Genomic DNA, 14,684 nt, shown 5'->3' with positions numbered 1-14,684 from the left:
ATTGCATGCCTCACCTTTCGAACCCCTGTTGCGGCTTCGTTCTGTTTGCGACATTCCATCCATGTGCCCCTTTTGGCTCTGTCATTGCACTTGACATAGCCCTGGCCGCATGGTCCTTGACACGGCTCGTCAATCAGCTCGTCAATGGTCATCTAGACTCTAGAGGGGCCCTGACGACATGGCGGCCGCTGTCCCGCGATATCGTCGCATTGGCGATGAGCCCCTGTACTGCGAAGCCGACCCCACCGAGGCCCTTCATACAGGATCCGACGACGAAGACTACCCCAACCCCTCTGTTCGGAAGTATAAGTACGAAGCTGCCGCCGTGAGGTTTCTAGAGGGCAAGAAGACCTTCATCCTATCAGCAACCCTGCGCGGCCCCTTTGACGAAGCATCAGGCTGGACCAATCCTTGGCGATCCAAAGGCCGCTCCAAGAGTCGTTCGACCTCTTCACACACACCGGCTAGCGGTGCATTCTACTCCGGCATCTCGCAATCCGTAGCCAAGCTGCGTTCGATACGCCACTCTATAGAGGATTCCTTCACTCAAAAGGCCACAGCCCACGCCAGTTCTTCCTGTCACCTGCCGAGTCCGGAGAGCCTAGATCGAGCTATACAACACCCATACCTTGACGAAGATGAGCTGGTCAAGCTCGAAAGCTGGAGGAGCAGGGTCGCACCGGCTAAGCCATCCATCGATAGATTTTGGGCGCCTCACCAAGTTTCCTTTGACTCGACCATCCTCCGCAAGCGACGTGCCCAGGACCCCGGCTGGCTCAAGAGGAGAGGCCCCAAGCGTCATCGTACTGACGGTGACATTGACGTTCTCGACGACCTTGACACTGCGTCCATATTAGCGCAAGGCTTCGGCATGAGCCAAAATATACATCAGCCTATTCTTCCACCACCTGAGGCCGACGTCGAGGACGAACTCAATAACGACATGATGCACAGTTTCGAGAACCCCTTTTCGCCGGGAAGGAAATCGCCTACACGGATCGGAATCCTCACCTCACCAACCAAGGCAAACGGCGAGAGTGATTCAGATGACGAACTGTCCGGGCCCAGCCAATCCTCCCAGAAGCCACGCACCTGGCGAGCAGCGTCAAGCCGATCACAGGTCTCGTCTCGCCGGCAGGCTTCGGAAGCTAGAAGCGTTCAGAGTAACGCCAGCCGCCGGTTCATCCGACAAGGGACGGCGACGCCAACGGCAAAGACCGTGCCGGTTGTGGACAAGGACGAAGCACCCGAGTTTGAAACTCAGCAAGACGACAGCTTTGTATATCGCGCGAGGCCAAAGAAGAGGGCTAGTACACCAGGCCCTTTGCCGACACAGCAACTGACATCACCCTTGAGCTCGGCTCCTGACGACATTTCGGATTTCACTTCCCTTGGATCGCACGAGCACGACGCACCGTCTGTAAACAATCACGTAGCGATGGAGCTCTCATCCGCAGCGGAAGAGAAGGTGGACCAGGCCAATGCTGAGATTTCATCGGCAGAACAGCCGCAGTCGCAGCAAACAGCCAGACTTCCACAAACCGATGACGAACAGGCTTTGGGCAACATGATCGACGATGTGAGCTTGAACAGCTCCGACAGCGAATTTGATGACGCAATTTCTGCTGATGAAGTCATACCATCCTCGCAACCGGCATTCGACTCGAGTACCCTGAATGAGTCTACATTTCTCGAATCTGCAAAGCGATGTTCGAAACCTGACAGGACCGCTGTACAGAGTATTGAGAATGATGACACTGTATGTATGGACGAGAATGAGCCTGAACAAACATTGGAGGAAACTACAGCTTCGGAAAAGAACAAGGAATCAGACCAACCGCCAGAAACTCACGATGGGCCAAGCGTGTCACTCCAGCCAACCATGCTGGCGGTGGCAAACAAAGCAATCACCTCAGCAGCTGTTCAGGCACAAGAATGTGCCGCAGATGACGTTGTGGCGAAGTGCGAGATGGAAAGCCATTTGACAACTAACCATTCAGGCCTTCCGGTCGTTGAAACTTCCTCGTCCTTTGTCGAACGGCACGAGAGCGCTATAAGATCGGAGGAATGCTCAGAACGAGCTCGCTCGCCTGTGTCTTCAATAGAATCTCAGACCGAGCGGGCTGTCGAAGAAATGGCCGATTTGGAAAGCCTGAAGCAGTGTTTTGAAACCCCCTCAGGCGGAATATCTCCTCCCTCACAGCAAAGTCCCTGGAATGGAGGAGATATCACCCCAATGCAAGCGACTGTCAAGTCGCACACTTTCGTGGGCCTGCTTCAAGGCGGAAGCCCCGCTCCACAAGGTTCGCAACAGACCCCTTGGAAGGTCGATGAAGATCACACACGTCCAGCCCTCATAGACGCTGCACATCCAGACATGATGCCAAAAGAGACCCCATCGACACCGTATTCTGGACTAGACCAACTGCGCAAGGCCGCCATGAGTGCGTTCAAAACGGCTGGTCTTAGCATTATGGGCTCTTTCACGCACGAAGCACAGAACCTGACCGAGCGGGAGGCGGATTCGACAGTGTCGGGGGAGACAGGCAGCCTACATACTGCGCCCTCGACGCCACTTCAGAGGCAGGAAGAACCGGTTCCATCGACTGTGACATTCACTCTGAAGCCTTTCGCCGACTTCACGTCGCCTGAGCAGCCGGCCCGGCGCAAGTCACGCAGCGCAAGGATTTCCGGCGGCCACTTGCCCAGCACGCAGAGCATCCTTCTAGACGCGAACCTCAACCCGTGGGGCAGCTCACCGCGTTCCAACAAGCGTGTTTCTTGGGGGATCCTGCCCAAGGAGTCTGCAGACGCCAGCAGCCGCGCCGACGAGACGCCTACCTCGGCGCGCCGGGCTGCGTCTCCGCCACCAGAACAGGCGCTCGACGACCTGCCGACGAGCCAGATTGACCCTTTCCACAAACACTTTTCCGTCGTTAAGAAGACGGTCAAAGGTCACAGGCATCGCATCCTGCCCACGGCCTCACAGCAGGTCCCGCGAAGTCCGTCGCCCATGGCCATGGCTGAGGCGTTTGTCATGGCAGATGAGCTCGGCCACCAGGGCCCAGGAACACGCACGGCAAGCAGCGATGGTGCGGAGCAGGACGATGATCACACGACAGGTCACGTGGAGGACAATGGTTCGGACAGCGGCGATGATGTCGCTGACGTGCTGATGAATCTGGATTCCTTCATCGATGCCATGGACGTCGAGGCCGACGTGAAGCAGGCCAAGGCGGTAACGAAGCCGGTAGTCGACCAGGAGAATCGGAACCCCTTTTCGGTGGTTGCGAATTTCGACGCTGGCGTTTGGGACAATTGATTCCACTTCGTGTCGTACTATCCTATGACATTGCTACTCTCTATCCAATTTTTCTTTTCTTTTGGGAGGATCAGCAATAGGTCTTTTTTTTTCAGCGCGGAGTTTGGGCGATGATAATTAACGGGGTCTCAGGACACAGCCGGGCGGGTTCCCCGACGGCCTCGGTACAACGACAACATGTTTACAGTAGTTTCATAGATTCCAACAGGATCTTTCAACCCAAGTCGCGATTTCGCACAAATGCTGTCAGTGACGTTGAAGTCGTTCGTAGTCGCACATGTACTCATTGATCACCTGGTTCAGCCACACACCCTCGGCTGCGGCTGAAAACTGCCATGCCATGAAGCGGTGAGCTGGATCCTCTGCAGTAATGACTCCTTGTAGTTAGGCGGCCCGATGACCGAGGGTGTGTAACCTGAGGTCAGCGCATTCTTTTTGTTTCTCTCGTGCTCTCTATTTCTCCCCTTGGGCAAGGGAGCGTAGGGAGATCGTTGCATGTCTTGCTGTCAAGCAACTCAACATGACAAGCAGCGAGTTGGCGACATTTCACATCATCTCGTAACCGGGTCGGATCCAATGACGATCGAAATAGTTCACGGCGTGAGCGGTGTACGGATTTCTTGGCTGCGACTTGATCCAGCTTATCAGTCAGCCATGAAGGGGGCGATGGGCTCGTAGCTTGACAGAAGTGTCTCAAATTCTGCCCCTGCCCTCGACCTCCTCCCCCCCAGCCAGCGCTTTGCGCGGTCTCTTGTCTCTTGGGGTCTCACATCTACAATGAAGCTTATCTGCAGATGTTCCAGCCCTCGCGGCGGCACTTTGACCGACGTCAAGCGATTGGGTCAGATAAGACATGCACTTGGTATGGCAGGAAAAGGGGGGGTGGGCTGGGTGGTTGCGCATGCTGCGGGAGGGCAGTCCCGTTGCGATGACTGTCAAGCGGGGCAATATGCCGCAGAGATTTGACTGTCGGATGGATGGTGGCTACTGTGGATGTGTGTGTGAGCGCGCGTGCACCCGAGAGGCCGCCTGTCACCGGGACGTATGCAAGTGTTTTGAGAAGAGTGATGGGAGTTTGGGACGGGATGAGGACAACTGACACGATACAATATGGTACGGAAGGGGTGGGTGTACAGAAGATAGCTTGAGAGGAGGTGATTGTGTTTCGGCGCGAGGAGTTCCACATTCTGCCAGCAGCGAGCACGTTGTCGGATGATTGGCGAACGTGCCCCTGCGCCGTGCTCACGGATCCGGGAAGGGTGCGGGCGCTTGGCATCGAGGGGTTCCCGGGGTGTTCGATCAACGACGTCCGATTGAGGGGTGGATGATTTGGTGGTCTCACTGACAGGCCGTCGTCCCCCTTCCTACTGTACACACTGCAAGTACATAGTCGGGGCAATATCAGGAACAAAGATGGACGTTCGCGGCAGAAAAGAAGAAGTCGTCGACAGGCGATCTTCACCGGTTATTTACAGGGAGTACATTGATGGAGGGACGGGGCGAGCGGTGAGTGGTCGTGGACTTGTGAGGATGGTATTATCAAAACGGGCGAGACGGAAAGGGGGCCAATTGGACGTTCGTCGATGGTCGTTTTTTGGGGTGATGATGCGGTGGAACATTCATGTGAAGCATCGGCCGGGGGAAATGACGGGGCTCAAGCGGCCCACGATGTTGCTGATGATGCTCCTTGGTATGTGAGATGCGCTGGCAGTTTATCAGTCACTGAATGGCTTGGCCAAGCCATCTCACTCATCGTCGACAGAAGAGTGGGTGTGGTGTCTGTCATGCATATCGTGGTGCTCGGCGAAACTTGCTTGGGTTGAAGCGACTCGCTTCAATGTGATTCATCGCGCAAGGCCAGCAGGGAGGAGAGGGGGGAGGGTAACCGACGTGCAGATGCAAGCATGTCGTGAGAGAAGCAACCTAAAGTGATGAGCACCCAGCGTGGAACGTCCCAAATCATTTTCGGTCATTTTTTCGTTTGTCTTCCGTCTGCCGTTCGCCTCTCATTTGTGTTCGTCTCGAGACACTCAATCCATCCATGTTTTGACGTAATTTCTTCTTGCTCCTCGGCTGGCCTGCGGACCTACCTGACATTACCTGAGGAAACCAGCTTCCTGTCGGATGGAAGTCTCTGGCAACGTGGTCCTCTGGAAAACAGTTTGACGTCCGAGCAGAAACTGGTGAGGCGGTACACCGTCGTTTGAACCTTGTTCCTCGTCAATCTGGACAATCCGGGGTGCCTCTAACTAAGGTACGCTGCCCGGGATTCACAAGCTGCCCGGTGGCAGGGCAAAGCCAAATTGTTGGGCGAAGGCCGGGGGGGGGGGGGGCTGGTTTGTCCTGACCCTGGCACAAGCAAGAGAGAACCAGATTCCGAAGTAGTTCATGGGTGCTTTCAGGTTTCAAGCCCTTCCTAGCCAGGTATTATGCATTGCGTACCGGAGCTCATCCGCGATGCCGGTGTGGTGCTGGTGTTCTGGGTTTTGCCATCTCATCATGAAGGAAAAGGGTGGTGCGAGAGAGCCAGGCCAGGCGATGACGGCATGTGTCATAGTGGCCAATGAAATGGCCCTCGAGAGTCTGTGTTTCTTCTCAGCGGACGTAGACGGCAGTAGCCATTCATTACCTACCGTAATTAGGCACCTACCTGAGGGACCTAGGCATGTCAAGGGCAACACAAAGCAACAGAAAGGGCTGGTTGTTGGGTATCTAATTCCGAGTCACGATTCCATCATCGATCATGACCACGCAGGGCACCTCAACAAGGTGCCTCTTGCTGCAGCGATAGGACAGGTGCCAGTTGCTGCACGTGGTGGGCTGGAGACACCTGGACGGTCACAGTGCGTCATAGAAGTCGCTACACAAGCCCCTCTTCCTTGTCTTCCTTGGGTGGGTAGTAGCAGACCCCGCCGCTGAACAAACAGCAGGCTGGGTCCGAAGGTCTGGGCGGGCTCCAGTGGATTGGGTGGCCGGCAGTAGGTCATCCGTAGGGAGAGGAACGCACAGTGGCAAAGGGGACCTGAATCCACGCCAGTCACGGCCCCTCTCCACCGCTCGTCGTAATCCATTGGACATTGTGAGTCGCAGGTGGGACTTTGGCAGCTGGCAATGACTTCGTACGCCCCTGCCCCTCCCGCCCCTCCCCAGACCTGGCCAAAAACACGGTGGTGGCTCCCTTCCCCCACCCCCCCCTGCCGGGGCAGGTCCGGCCCTGCGCTTCGGGACCCAGAGTGCCTTCCTGCCCCAAAAGCGAATCCCACCCACTCAATTCCCACACTTCCTCCACGACACGACACGACACGACCAGATCATCGGCAACAAGGAGCCTCAACCCACCGCACGCCCTTTCCAACCACGAAAAAAAATCCACGACGCCGCCGCGATTCAATCCTCCCACACTCTCATCGCCCTCGCCCAATGTTCTCCCCATGTCCAGCACGCTGCGCGACAATGAAAATGCCGCACGCCCTGCCCCTGTGAGCAGCATTGCGCCAGAAGCAGAACCAGATCGAGCAGGAGAAGCAACCGCACCAACGCCCACCCACCTGTCGGGCCCTGGCAACAGCCCTTTGCCCACCACCATCTCGCCTCCTTCTCCTTCTCTTGGTCCTCCGCCCCCTCCCTCCACGTCCGATGTGAATGCAGCCGCAGGCACAGGCGCAGGCACAGACCCAGACACATCCAGAGACCTGAGCTCAGGGGCCGTCACTCCCATTGCTACCCAACTGAGCCAGCCGGAACGCACAGCGGCTGGCCCACCCCCCGGTGCCTATCCAGAGACAGGCCTCCCAGATCTCCCAGACCCCCGGTTCGACCCCCCCAGTCACCATGCCGCCGCCCTTGATAAGAAGTCCCGGAGCCCTGTCCTCCCGCCGAGGCAGGCCGGCCCGTCGTTGCTTTCACAAGCTCTCGCTTCTGCCCGTGGCATCAGCCCTTCCGCCACCAACACCACCAACACACTACCCTCGACAACCTCCCCCCATCACCGTCCAACACCATCACGAACGTCCACATCCACGACCACCGACCTCACCACCTCAACTCTACCGCCACCTGCCCTCGCCTCCGAACACGACACACCTCTCGACGAAAGAACTGACAATGTGCCTCTCATCGAAGGTGTAACATCGGAGAGCGCTCCCTCAGCCGCCATGATGGCGCCTTCGTCGACGACCGGCTCCAACACCATGGTGCTGCCGCCACCTGACACCAATACCATGTCGACCAGTTACGACATTTCAGGCTTTGACGGCGTCCGGGCCATGCTGCTCGACCACCGCGAGTTCCTCAAGGGGAACCGAGCTAGATGCTCTTCTCTCGAGCGCGTTCACGCTACACCGCCAACGGCCATCGAGACACCCAAGACAACACGCGCTCAATCCCACTCGACCTCTCCCGAAGGCTCGGCCACGCCACCCGCCACGTACCTTGATGCCAGGCTGGAGAAGGAAGATGTCCTGGCCGACCTGCGATCGACGACACGAAAGACCGACCACCGCCTCCAGAAAGGCCCCGAGAAGATATGGTCCATTGGTCACACGGGCGAGGCGGGCAACGGTGGAGAGGACGGTCAGGTCGAAAAGTCGGTCACCGAGGCCATGATGGGTGCCGAGCCGAACGGCCGCAGTCGCAAGGCCAGTTACAGTCTGCGCTTTTTCCGAGAGGGACTTCCCAAGGAGGAAAAGGGCCGCCGCAAGGACGTGCGCGGGGCGCTTCGCGATAAACCATCGCCCAGTCGTGAAGAGCCACCTCCTGTGCCATTGACGGCAGACATTGCTGTTGAAGACTTTGCGAAGCCCCCAGTCGCAACCCTGTCACCGAGGGCAGCCTCGCACGACGATACGTTGGCGCGCAAATTACCACGCGCCCGAACTTTTCCCATCGACACACCGGACAATCCAGTACTGAGCGAATCGCCACCGCAAGATTATTTTGGTCTTAGAAAGACACATGGACAAATCTTTGACGAAAGCGTCGACTCGCGCACCGGGAGACCCAAAGACGCCGATCCGGCTTCACCGCCCACACCGCACGACAAGATTGGCGACGACATCGCCGAGCAGCCATGTTTCGTGGCTGACCGCCGCGGTTCTGGCGAGAGCACCGAGGTCGGAGATAGCCACGAGGAGGGCGACGAGTCGGGTGAGGAGAAGATATCCTCCGCCGTGTTCGTGCCCCACAAGGCGCCGGACGAATCGAGTGACACGGATAAAGACGTCGCAAAACACAGACAACCAATGGGCACGAGGACCACGTCGAGGAAAGATTGGCTTGTGAAGGCGGATGAACCAGAACCCGAGGTTGATGACGATACGTCTGGGCCGGAGCGGGTGGTCACCAAGGAGCCGCCGACCTCGAAGCGCGTGCCAGAGCCTCAGGCACCGCTGCGTGAGGTGAACTTGGACAGGCTGGACGAGCGCGTCGCCGACGAGGTGCCAGAGGTAGAGACTCCAGTCGCCAAGACGGGAGACGAGGAGGTCATCGGCGAGCTCCCCAGCGAGGAACAGCCCGAGGTCGATCAGCTAGCGCCCAAGGAGGCAATAGAACTCATTCCCTACAAGCACCAGGTGGGCGGGCACACCACCCTCTGGCGCTTCTCTCGTAGAGCAGTCTGCAAGCAGCTCAACAACAGGGAGAACGAGTTTTACGAAAAGGTCGAGCAGCACCATCGTGACCTGCTGACCTTTTTGCCGCGGTACGTCCAGAGCAGTGGGCTGCGTGCCGTTGTCATTTGTCACTAACAGAACCACAGGTACATCGGTGTGCTCAACGTGACCTTTCACAAGCAGCCCCGGAGGAAGTCGGTGCACAAAAGAGACGATGCTGCATCAGCCCTGGCGCGCCGAGCAACAGGCGAGAATGGGCTCAAGGTCGCTGGCGATGGCACTACCGTGGAAACCTTGAAAGACGACGCTGAGATCAAACCCGGTCAGGAGCACCGACGGATCATTAGCCAGTCCCTAGCCGGCGCGTCGATTCCCATTCCGACAGTCACCTTCGACGACAACCGGCATATTCTGCCCCGTAACCTCCTCCAACCGTCGCCGCCGCCTGATCTCGTACGATCTCGCAGCAGCTCGGTCGCTGCACCCAACACCCCTGAAGCCGCCAAGTCGACTTCGCCCGAACGGCCGTCCCTTGACGACAGACATGCCAACAGCTGGGGGGCAACAACCGTGAACAAGCGCCTGCGCAACGAGGTGTTCAACGACGTGTTTCTCAAGCAACCAATCCCGGTTCACAAGCATCGACGCCCACACCAGCGTGGCATTCCCTTGCGCATGCACCAGAAGCTACGACCTGCAACGTCCGACTCGGGCATGCTGGGTCGTTACCAACAAGAGAACGGGCAGTCCGGCGACCAACCTTCGTCGCCCCTGTCTGCCATGACGCGAGCTCCTTCGCCACCGCCGATGCCTGCCCAGAGTCGCAGCGATCTGGGGCCACAGACAGAGGCCGTCGCAACGGATGGCGACGAGGCAGACACGGACGATGTGGAGGAGGTGACGGGCACCAGCGCGCCGGAGCCAGAGACGCTGGCGGACAGGATCATCGCCGATAAGAAGAAGCGTCGCTATTCAGGCAGCGCCTTGCGCCGCAAGCCCAAGACAGTCACGGAGTCGAGAGGTCATCTGAAGTACTGGGAGCCAGCAGACCAGACGGCCAGTCGAAACAGCAGCGACAGCGCCAAAGATGTACCGGAGCACCTGAAGGACCTGAGACAAGAGATGTCGACAGCCAATGGCTTTGAAAACGGACACGAACACGCCGAGTCGGAGAGACCTGTAGCGAACGGGGCTGTAGTTGATGAGCCCGAGCCCGAGGCCAAGGATGAGCAAGAGCAAGAACAGATTGTCGACGACCCCGCCATGTCTACGTCACCGCAAGAGTTCCGCAAGATTCCGCGTCCGGTCAATCCCAAAGAAGCGCAGACGCAAGGCCAGAGCGATTCGCGAGCTGAATTCTTCCTCCTGCTGGAAGATCTTACGGCCGGCATGAAGCGGCCGTGTATCATGGATCTCAAGATGGGCACACGACAGTACGGCGTGGAGGCGACGCCCAAGAAACAAAAGTCGCAGCAGGGCAAATGCGCACGGACAACATCGCGGGAGCTCGGCGTGCGTGTCTGCGGGCTCCAGGTGTGGGATGTCCGGACGCAGAGCTACGTTTTCAAGGACAAGTACTTTGGGCGCGACCTCAAGGCCGGCAGGGAGTTCCAGGACGCGCTGACGCGATTCCTGTACGACGGACTCGACACGGCGAGCATCCTACGGCATATCCCGACGATCCTCGCCAAATTGGACCAACTCGAGTCGATTGTTCGGGAGCTCGACGGATACCGTTTCTATGCGGCGAGCCTACTCATGTTCTACGACGGAGACACGACAGCGCGAGACGGCAGCGGCGGAGGTGGCGAGTACGACACGGCGGTGGACGATTCGACGACGGACTTTGCGACGGATACGGAGGAGACGAGCGCCCAGCGCGAGAAGCGGCGGCGCAAGAACAAGCGTGAGATTGACTTTAAGATTGCGGACTTTGCCAACAGCCTCACCAAGGGCGACGTCGCCGAGGGCAAGCCGTGCCCGCCGCAGCACCCGGAACAGGCGGACTGGGGGTTCATTCGGGGACTGCGGACGCTACGGACGTATTTCCTCAAGATTCAGCGGGAGATCCGGACGGATATGGGGCTCGTCAGCGCCAGGGGCGTGGACATGGACGGAAGGTTCGATGGGGGGGAGGACGAGGGCGAGGTCAGCGAGTGAGCGAGGAACGAGGGATGGATGGTAGACGACAGCCAGCGATGGCAGGGCGTTGGCATGCTCTCCGCTGATGTGTTTTTTTGCGCTCTCCATCCGGTTGGCTCGGCACGGCACGACATGGTACGGTCTGGTTTGGTTTTGCAACGGCGCTGGCAGGGGCGGGGGCGGGATCTGGACGGGGGCTGGTATTTCGACTCGCATACCCTGGCATGCATGGACGGCGTCTGCGAGTTCTTGTTTTGGTTTTTCTGTTTTATATCTTGGTAAAGGGGGGGTCAGTGTTACATAAAATCATATTAGACAAAGTTGGTCATTGGTGACGTGAGTGGGTGTCGTGAATGGGGGCTCCTTGCAAGACCATGATCTCAACTTGGACACCTTATCCTAGGAACCTACGGTAGGTACCTGGGTAGGTACCTAGGTAGGCGAAGCTATTCGCAGGTGGGCCGGGTGCATGTCTGCGCGGCGGGAGCACGTCAATCTCGCTGAGCTAAGCACCAGATTACCCCGCGCCCCTCATCGGTCCTACTCGGGCACGTATAAGGTGGGTTTGGGAAAGAGCGACCTAGACTCTGAACTCAAGGTCCACGAACCAGACAAGCTAGAGGCATTGGCCTATGGGAAGCTCAAGACGAGAGGACGCATCGAGGGCGGGTGCGCCTGGTTCTCGATTATTCGTACTGTGCAGCCCGCTCACGCTTTCCGACTCCGGGCACCTGTGACGCTGAAGAACGGCACTGTGAGCGGCATGACTGACGTACTACCTTCCCACGAGCACTACAGTACCTACCTTGCCTTACCCAGGTACCTTAGCTATGAATCAGACAGGGCGTGCCTCCGACGGGAAGCGGCGCCCCACTCGGGGACTCGAGGGGTCGGGGTTTGAATGCAGGAGCTGCTGGTGGTCGCTGCTGCCATGCGATGACTGATAGTCTAGAGAAAGGCTTGCACTCCTATGACTCTTTCTTCCAAGACGAATATCTTGGAGCACCATCCTCAAAACCTTGGACATCCGGTGTGAACTCTCCATCGTCCCGGCATACATACACCAGACACCCGAGCACCACCAACATTCTCTCGTCACGACACACTACTGGCCCGTGAACCTTACCAGGTCTCCGAAGGAAGAATGTCTGCCCCTCCCTCCGGCCACGTCCGCCTGGCGACAGCCTCGCCGGCCACGCACCCAGACGGCACAGCGGCCACTTTGTCCCAGCTCGAGGCCATTGCGCGCCGTGCCGCAGCCGACAAGGCCGACCTGCTGCTCCTCCCCGAGGCCTACCTGGGCGGCTACCCCCGCGGTGCCGACTTTGGTGCCATTATCGGCGGCCGCTCTGCCAAGGGCCGCGCTGAGTACGCCGCCTACTTCCGCCAGGCCATCGACCTCGGCGACGTCGTCGGGCCCTTTGCCGCCGGCGCCGGTGATGCCTGGCTGCGCCGCGAGTTACCCGCCTCGTCCCTCGACGAGAGCCAGACGGGCGGCGTGTCCCGCGGCGACGGCACGCGCGAGGCACTCGAACGCATCGCCGCCCAGACGGGCGTCTTCCTCGTCACGGGCCTCGTCGAGCGTGCCGGCGGCAGCCTCTACTGCTCGGCCGTCTACGTCGACCCGGCGCGCGGCGTCATCGGCAAGCGCCGCAAGGTCATGCCCACGGCCACGGAGCGCCTCATCTGGGCCCAGGGCGGCACCGCCACCCTCAAGGCCGTCAGCACCGTCATCCGCGGCACCCGCGTCAACATGGCCGCCGCCATTTGCTGGGAGAATTACATGCCCATGCTGCGCCAGGCGCTCTACGCCCAGAACGTCAACTTGTACCTCGCGCCGACGGCCGATGCGCGCGATGCCTGGCTGTCGCTGATGCGGAGCGTCGGCTGCGAGGGCAGGTGCTTCGTTGTGAGCTCCAACATGGCCGTCAGAGAGAAGCCTTCTTCGGGTGCAAGCGGAAACGGCGTCCAGCAGCAGCGGCAGCAGCAGCAGCAGGGCAACGGGGTTCGCGGACGACAGGGCTCCTGCATCACAGAGGAGGGCCACGAGATTGTCCTGCCAGGAGACAAGAGCGCCAGCACGAGTCCGACGGGCGCCCGCAAGGCGCGCCGCAAGAGCGTCATGGTCGAGGATGGCCACGAGGTTGTCCTCGGCTGTGACGACGACAACGGCAAGAGTATGCCCGAGGGCCTCAAGCCGTCGGTGGACTGGACCAACGGCACCAAAAAGGCCGACGATGCCGCGTCCGGGTGGTCCTGCCGCGGCGGCAGCTCCATCGTCGGACCCTTTGGTGACGTTCTCGCCGGCCCGCAATGGGAAGACGACGAGACCATCATCTATGCGGATGTCAACTTTGAGGACTGCGTCGGCGGGCGTCTGGATCTGGATGCTGGCAGCAGCTATTCGAGGTACGCTTGCCCTTTTGCTTCTGGGTGATTCGTACTTTGCTAACGTTGTACAGAAACGACTCATTCAAGTTTTCGGTCGAGGGGCTGGATCTCGAGCCTTTACCTTATTACTAGGGGAAAGTATGGGGTGTGCTTCGGCACGATTGGAGCATGTTTGACGGAATGTTTGTCTGGGAAATTGGGCAAGTTGAGAGGTACAGGATTTTGTTTCGCCACGGTAGCCTGTCCTTGCTCTTGCGCATCAAGGACCAGAATCTCACGCAACCTGCCGTTCAATCTCCATTATACTTTGGTTTGAAATCCCAGCACTTAAGATTGATATCCTGGGGTGAGCATGAAGGCGAACAGCACCACTATGGCGACCACAACCAAAAATTCGTCTCGAGACTTCTCCGTAATGCTGATGATGTCTTCTAACACGGTACTGTAACTGTATACGTAGACCGCGCATCCCGCCAGAACCAACGCCGCGCACTGAACAAGCAGGAACGAAAGAAAGCAGACATCCCTCCCCCGACCACCTTTCCACTTCATGATTTGCCATCAACCGTCCTCCCGTGACCCCGGTTCCGCTCCTTGTACCGACCCCCGAACCGTCCGATCCGATCAAAATGCAAAGGTATCATCATCGTGCCGTGCAGCTAGCGCCCGTCATCCTCCCTCTCCTTGCCGCGCACGTCCGCCGTCGCCGCCGTGCTCTCCTCCATCGTCTCCTCGACGGCCGCCCTCTCCCGCGGGCTCACGAGCGGGCTCGCCACGCCGCCGATGCTACCGCTGATGCTGTCGGCGCGGCCGTGGCCCAGGAACCCGCTGCGCGTGCTGGCGCCGTCGCCGGCGTCGCGCTGCTGCTTGGCGTAGAAGCTGTTGCGCTCGCTGAGCATGGTCGCGACGCCCGAGGTCGAGTAGATGCTCGTGCGCTCGGCGCCGACGCCGACGCCCTGCAGGCTGCGCGGGTTGTTGCCGGCCTGGTGCGCCGCGGCGGCGGCGGCGTGGTGGTCGATGTTGGCGCTGAGGACGCTGAGGGGCAGCGACTCGCGGCTGCCGCCCCAGAGGGACGAGGGCGCCATGGCGCGGACCGAGGCGTCCGTGTCGAAGGAGCGGCGGCGGCGGCGCTTCGACGACGAAGCGAGCGTCAGGATCGAGGCGTCGTCCGTCAGCAGGTTGTTGGCCGTCGCGCTGTTGTACGTCGTCGGGTGGCCGGG

At 59.2% G+C, this 14,684-nt stretch overlaps 3 protein-coding genes across 3 annotated transcripts; all 3 read left to right on the top strand.

Annotated features, from left to right (window-relative positions):
* Positions 1-178: 178 nt before the first annotated feature.
* On the top strand, positions 179-3,322 carry D7B24_002956 (uncharacterized protein; the record flags this gene model as incomplete). Its single annotated transcript, XM_028637151.1, has 1 exon — positions 179-3,322. One exon carries the CDS (start codon positions 179-181, stop codon positions 3,320-3,322), a length of 3,144 nt encoding a protein of 1,047 aa, XP_028497359.1.
* Positions 3,323-6,753: 3,431 nt separating this feature from the next.
* Positions 6,754-11,091, top strand: D7B24_002955 (uncharacterized protein; the record flags this gene model as incomplete). Its single annotated transcript, XM_028637150.1, has 2 exons — positions 6,754-9,020; positions 9,078-11,091. 2 exons carry the CDS (start codon positions 6,754-6,756, stop codon positions 11,089-11,091), a joined length of 4,281 nt encoding a protein of 1,426 aa, XP_028497358.1.
* Positions 11,092-12,217: 1,126 nt separating this feature from the next.
* Positions 12,218-13,596, top strand: D7B24_002954 (uncharacterized protein; the record flags this gene model as incomplete). Its single annotated transcript, XM_028637149.1, has 2 exons — positions 12,218-13,482; positions 13,536-13,596. The coding sequence occupies 2 exons, from the start codon at positions 12,218-12,220 to the stop codon at positions 13,594-13,596; spliced, it is 1,326 nt and encodes a 441-aa protein (XP_028497357.1).
* Positions 13,597-14,684: the final 1,088 nt, after the last annotated feature.

The sequence above is a fragment of the Verticillium nonalfalfae genome, assembly GCF_003724135.2.
Source record: "Verticillium nonalfalfae strain VnAa140/NRRL 66861 chromosome Unknown scaffold_18, whole genome shotgun sequence".
NCBI lineage: Eukaryota > Fungi > Ascomycota > Sordariomycetes > Glomerellales > Plectosphaerellaceae > Verticillium > Verticillium nonalfalfae.
This window is presented reverse-complemented; position numbering and strand designations above follow the sequence as displayed.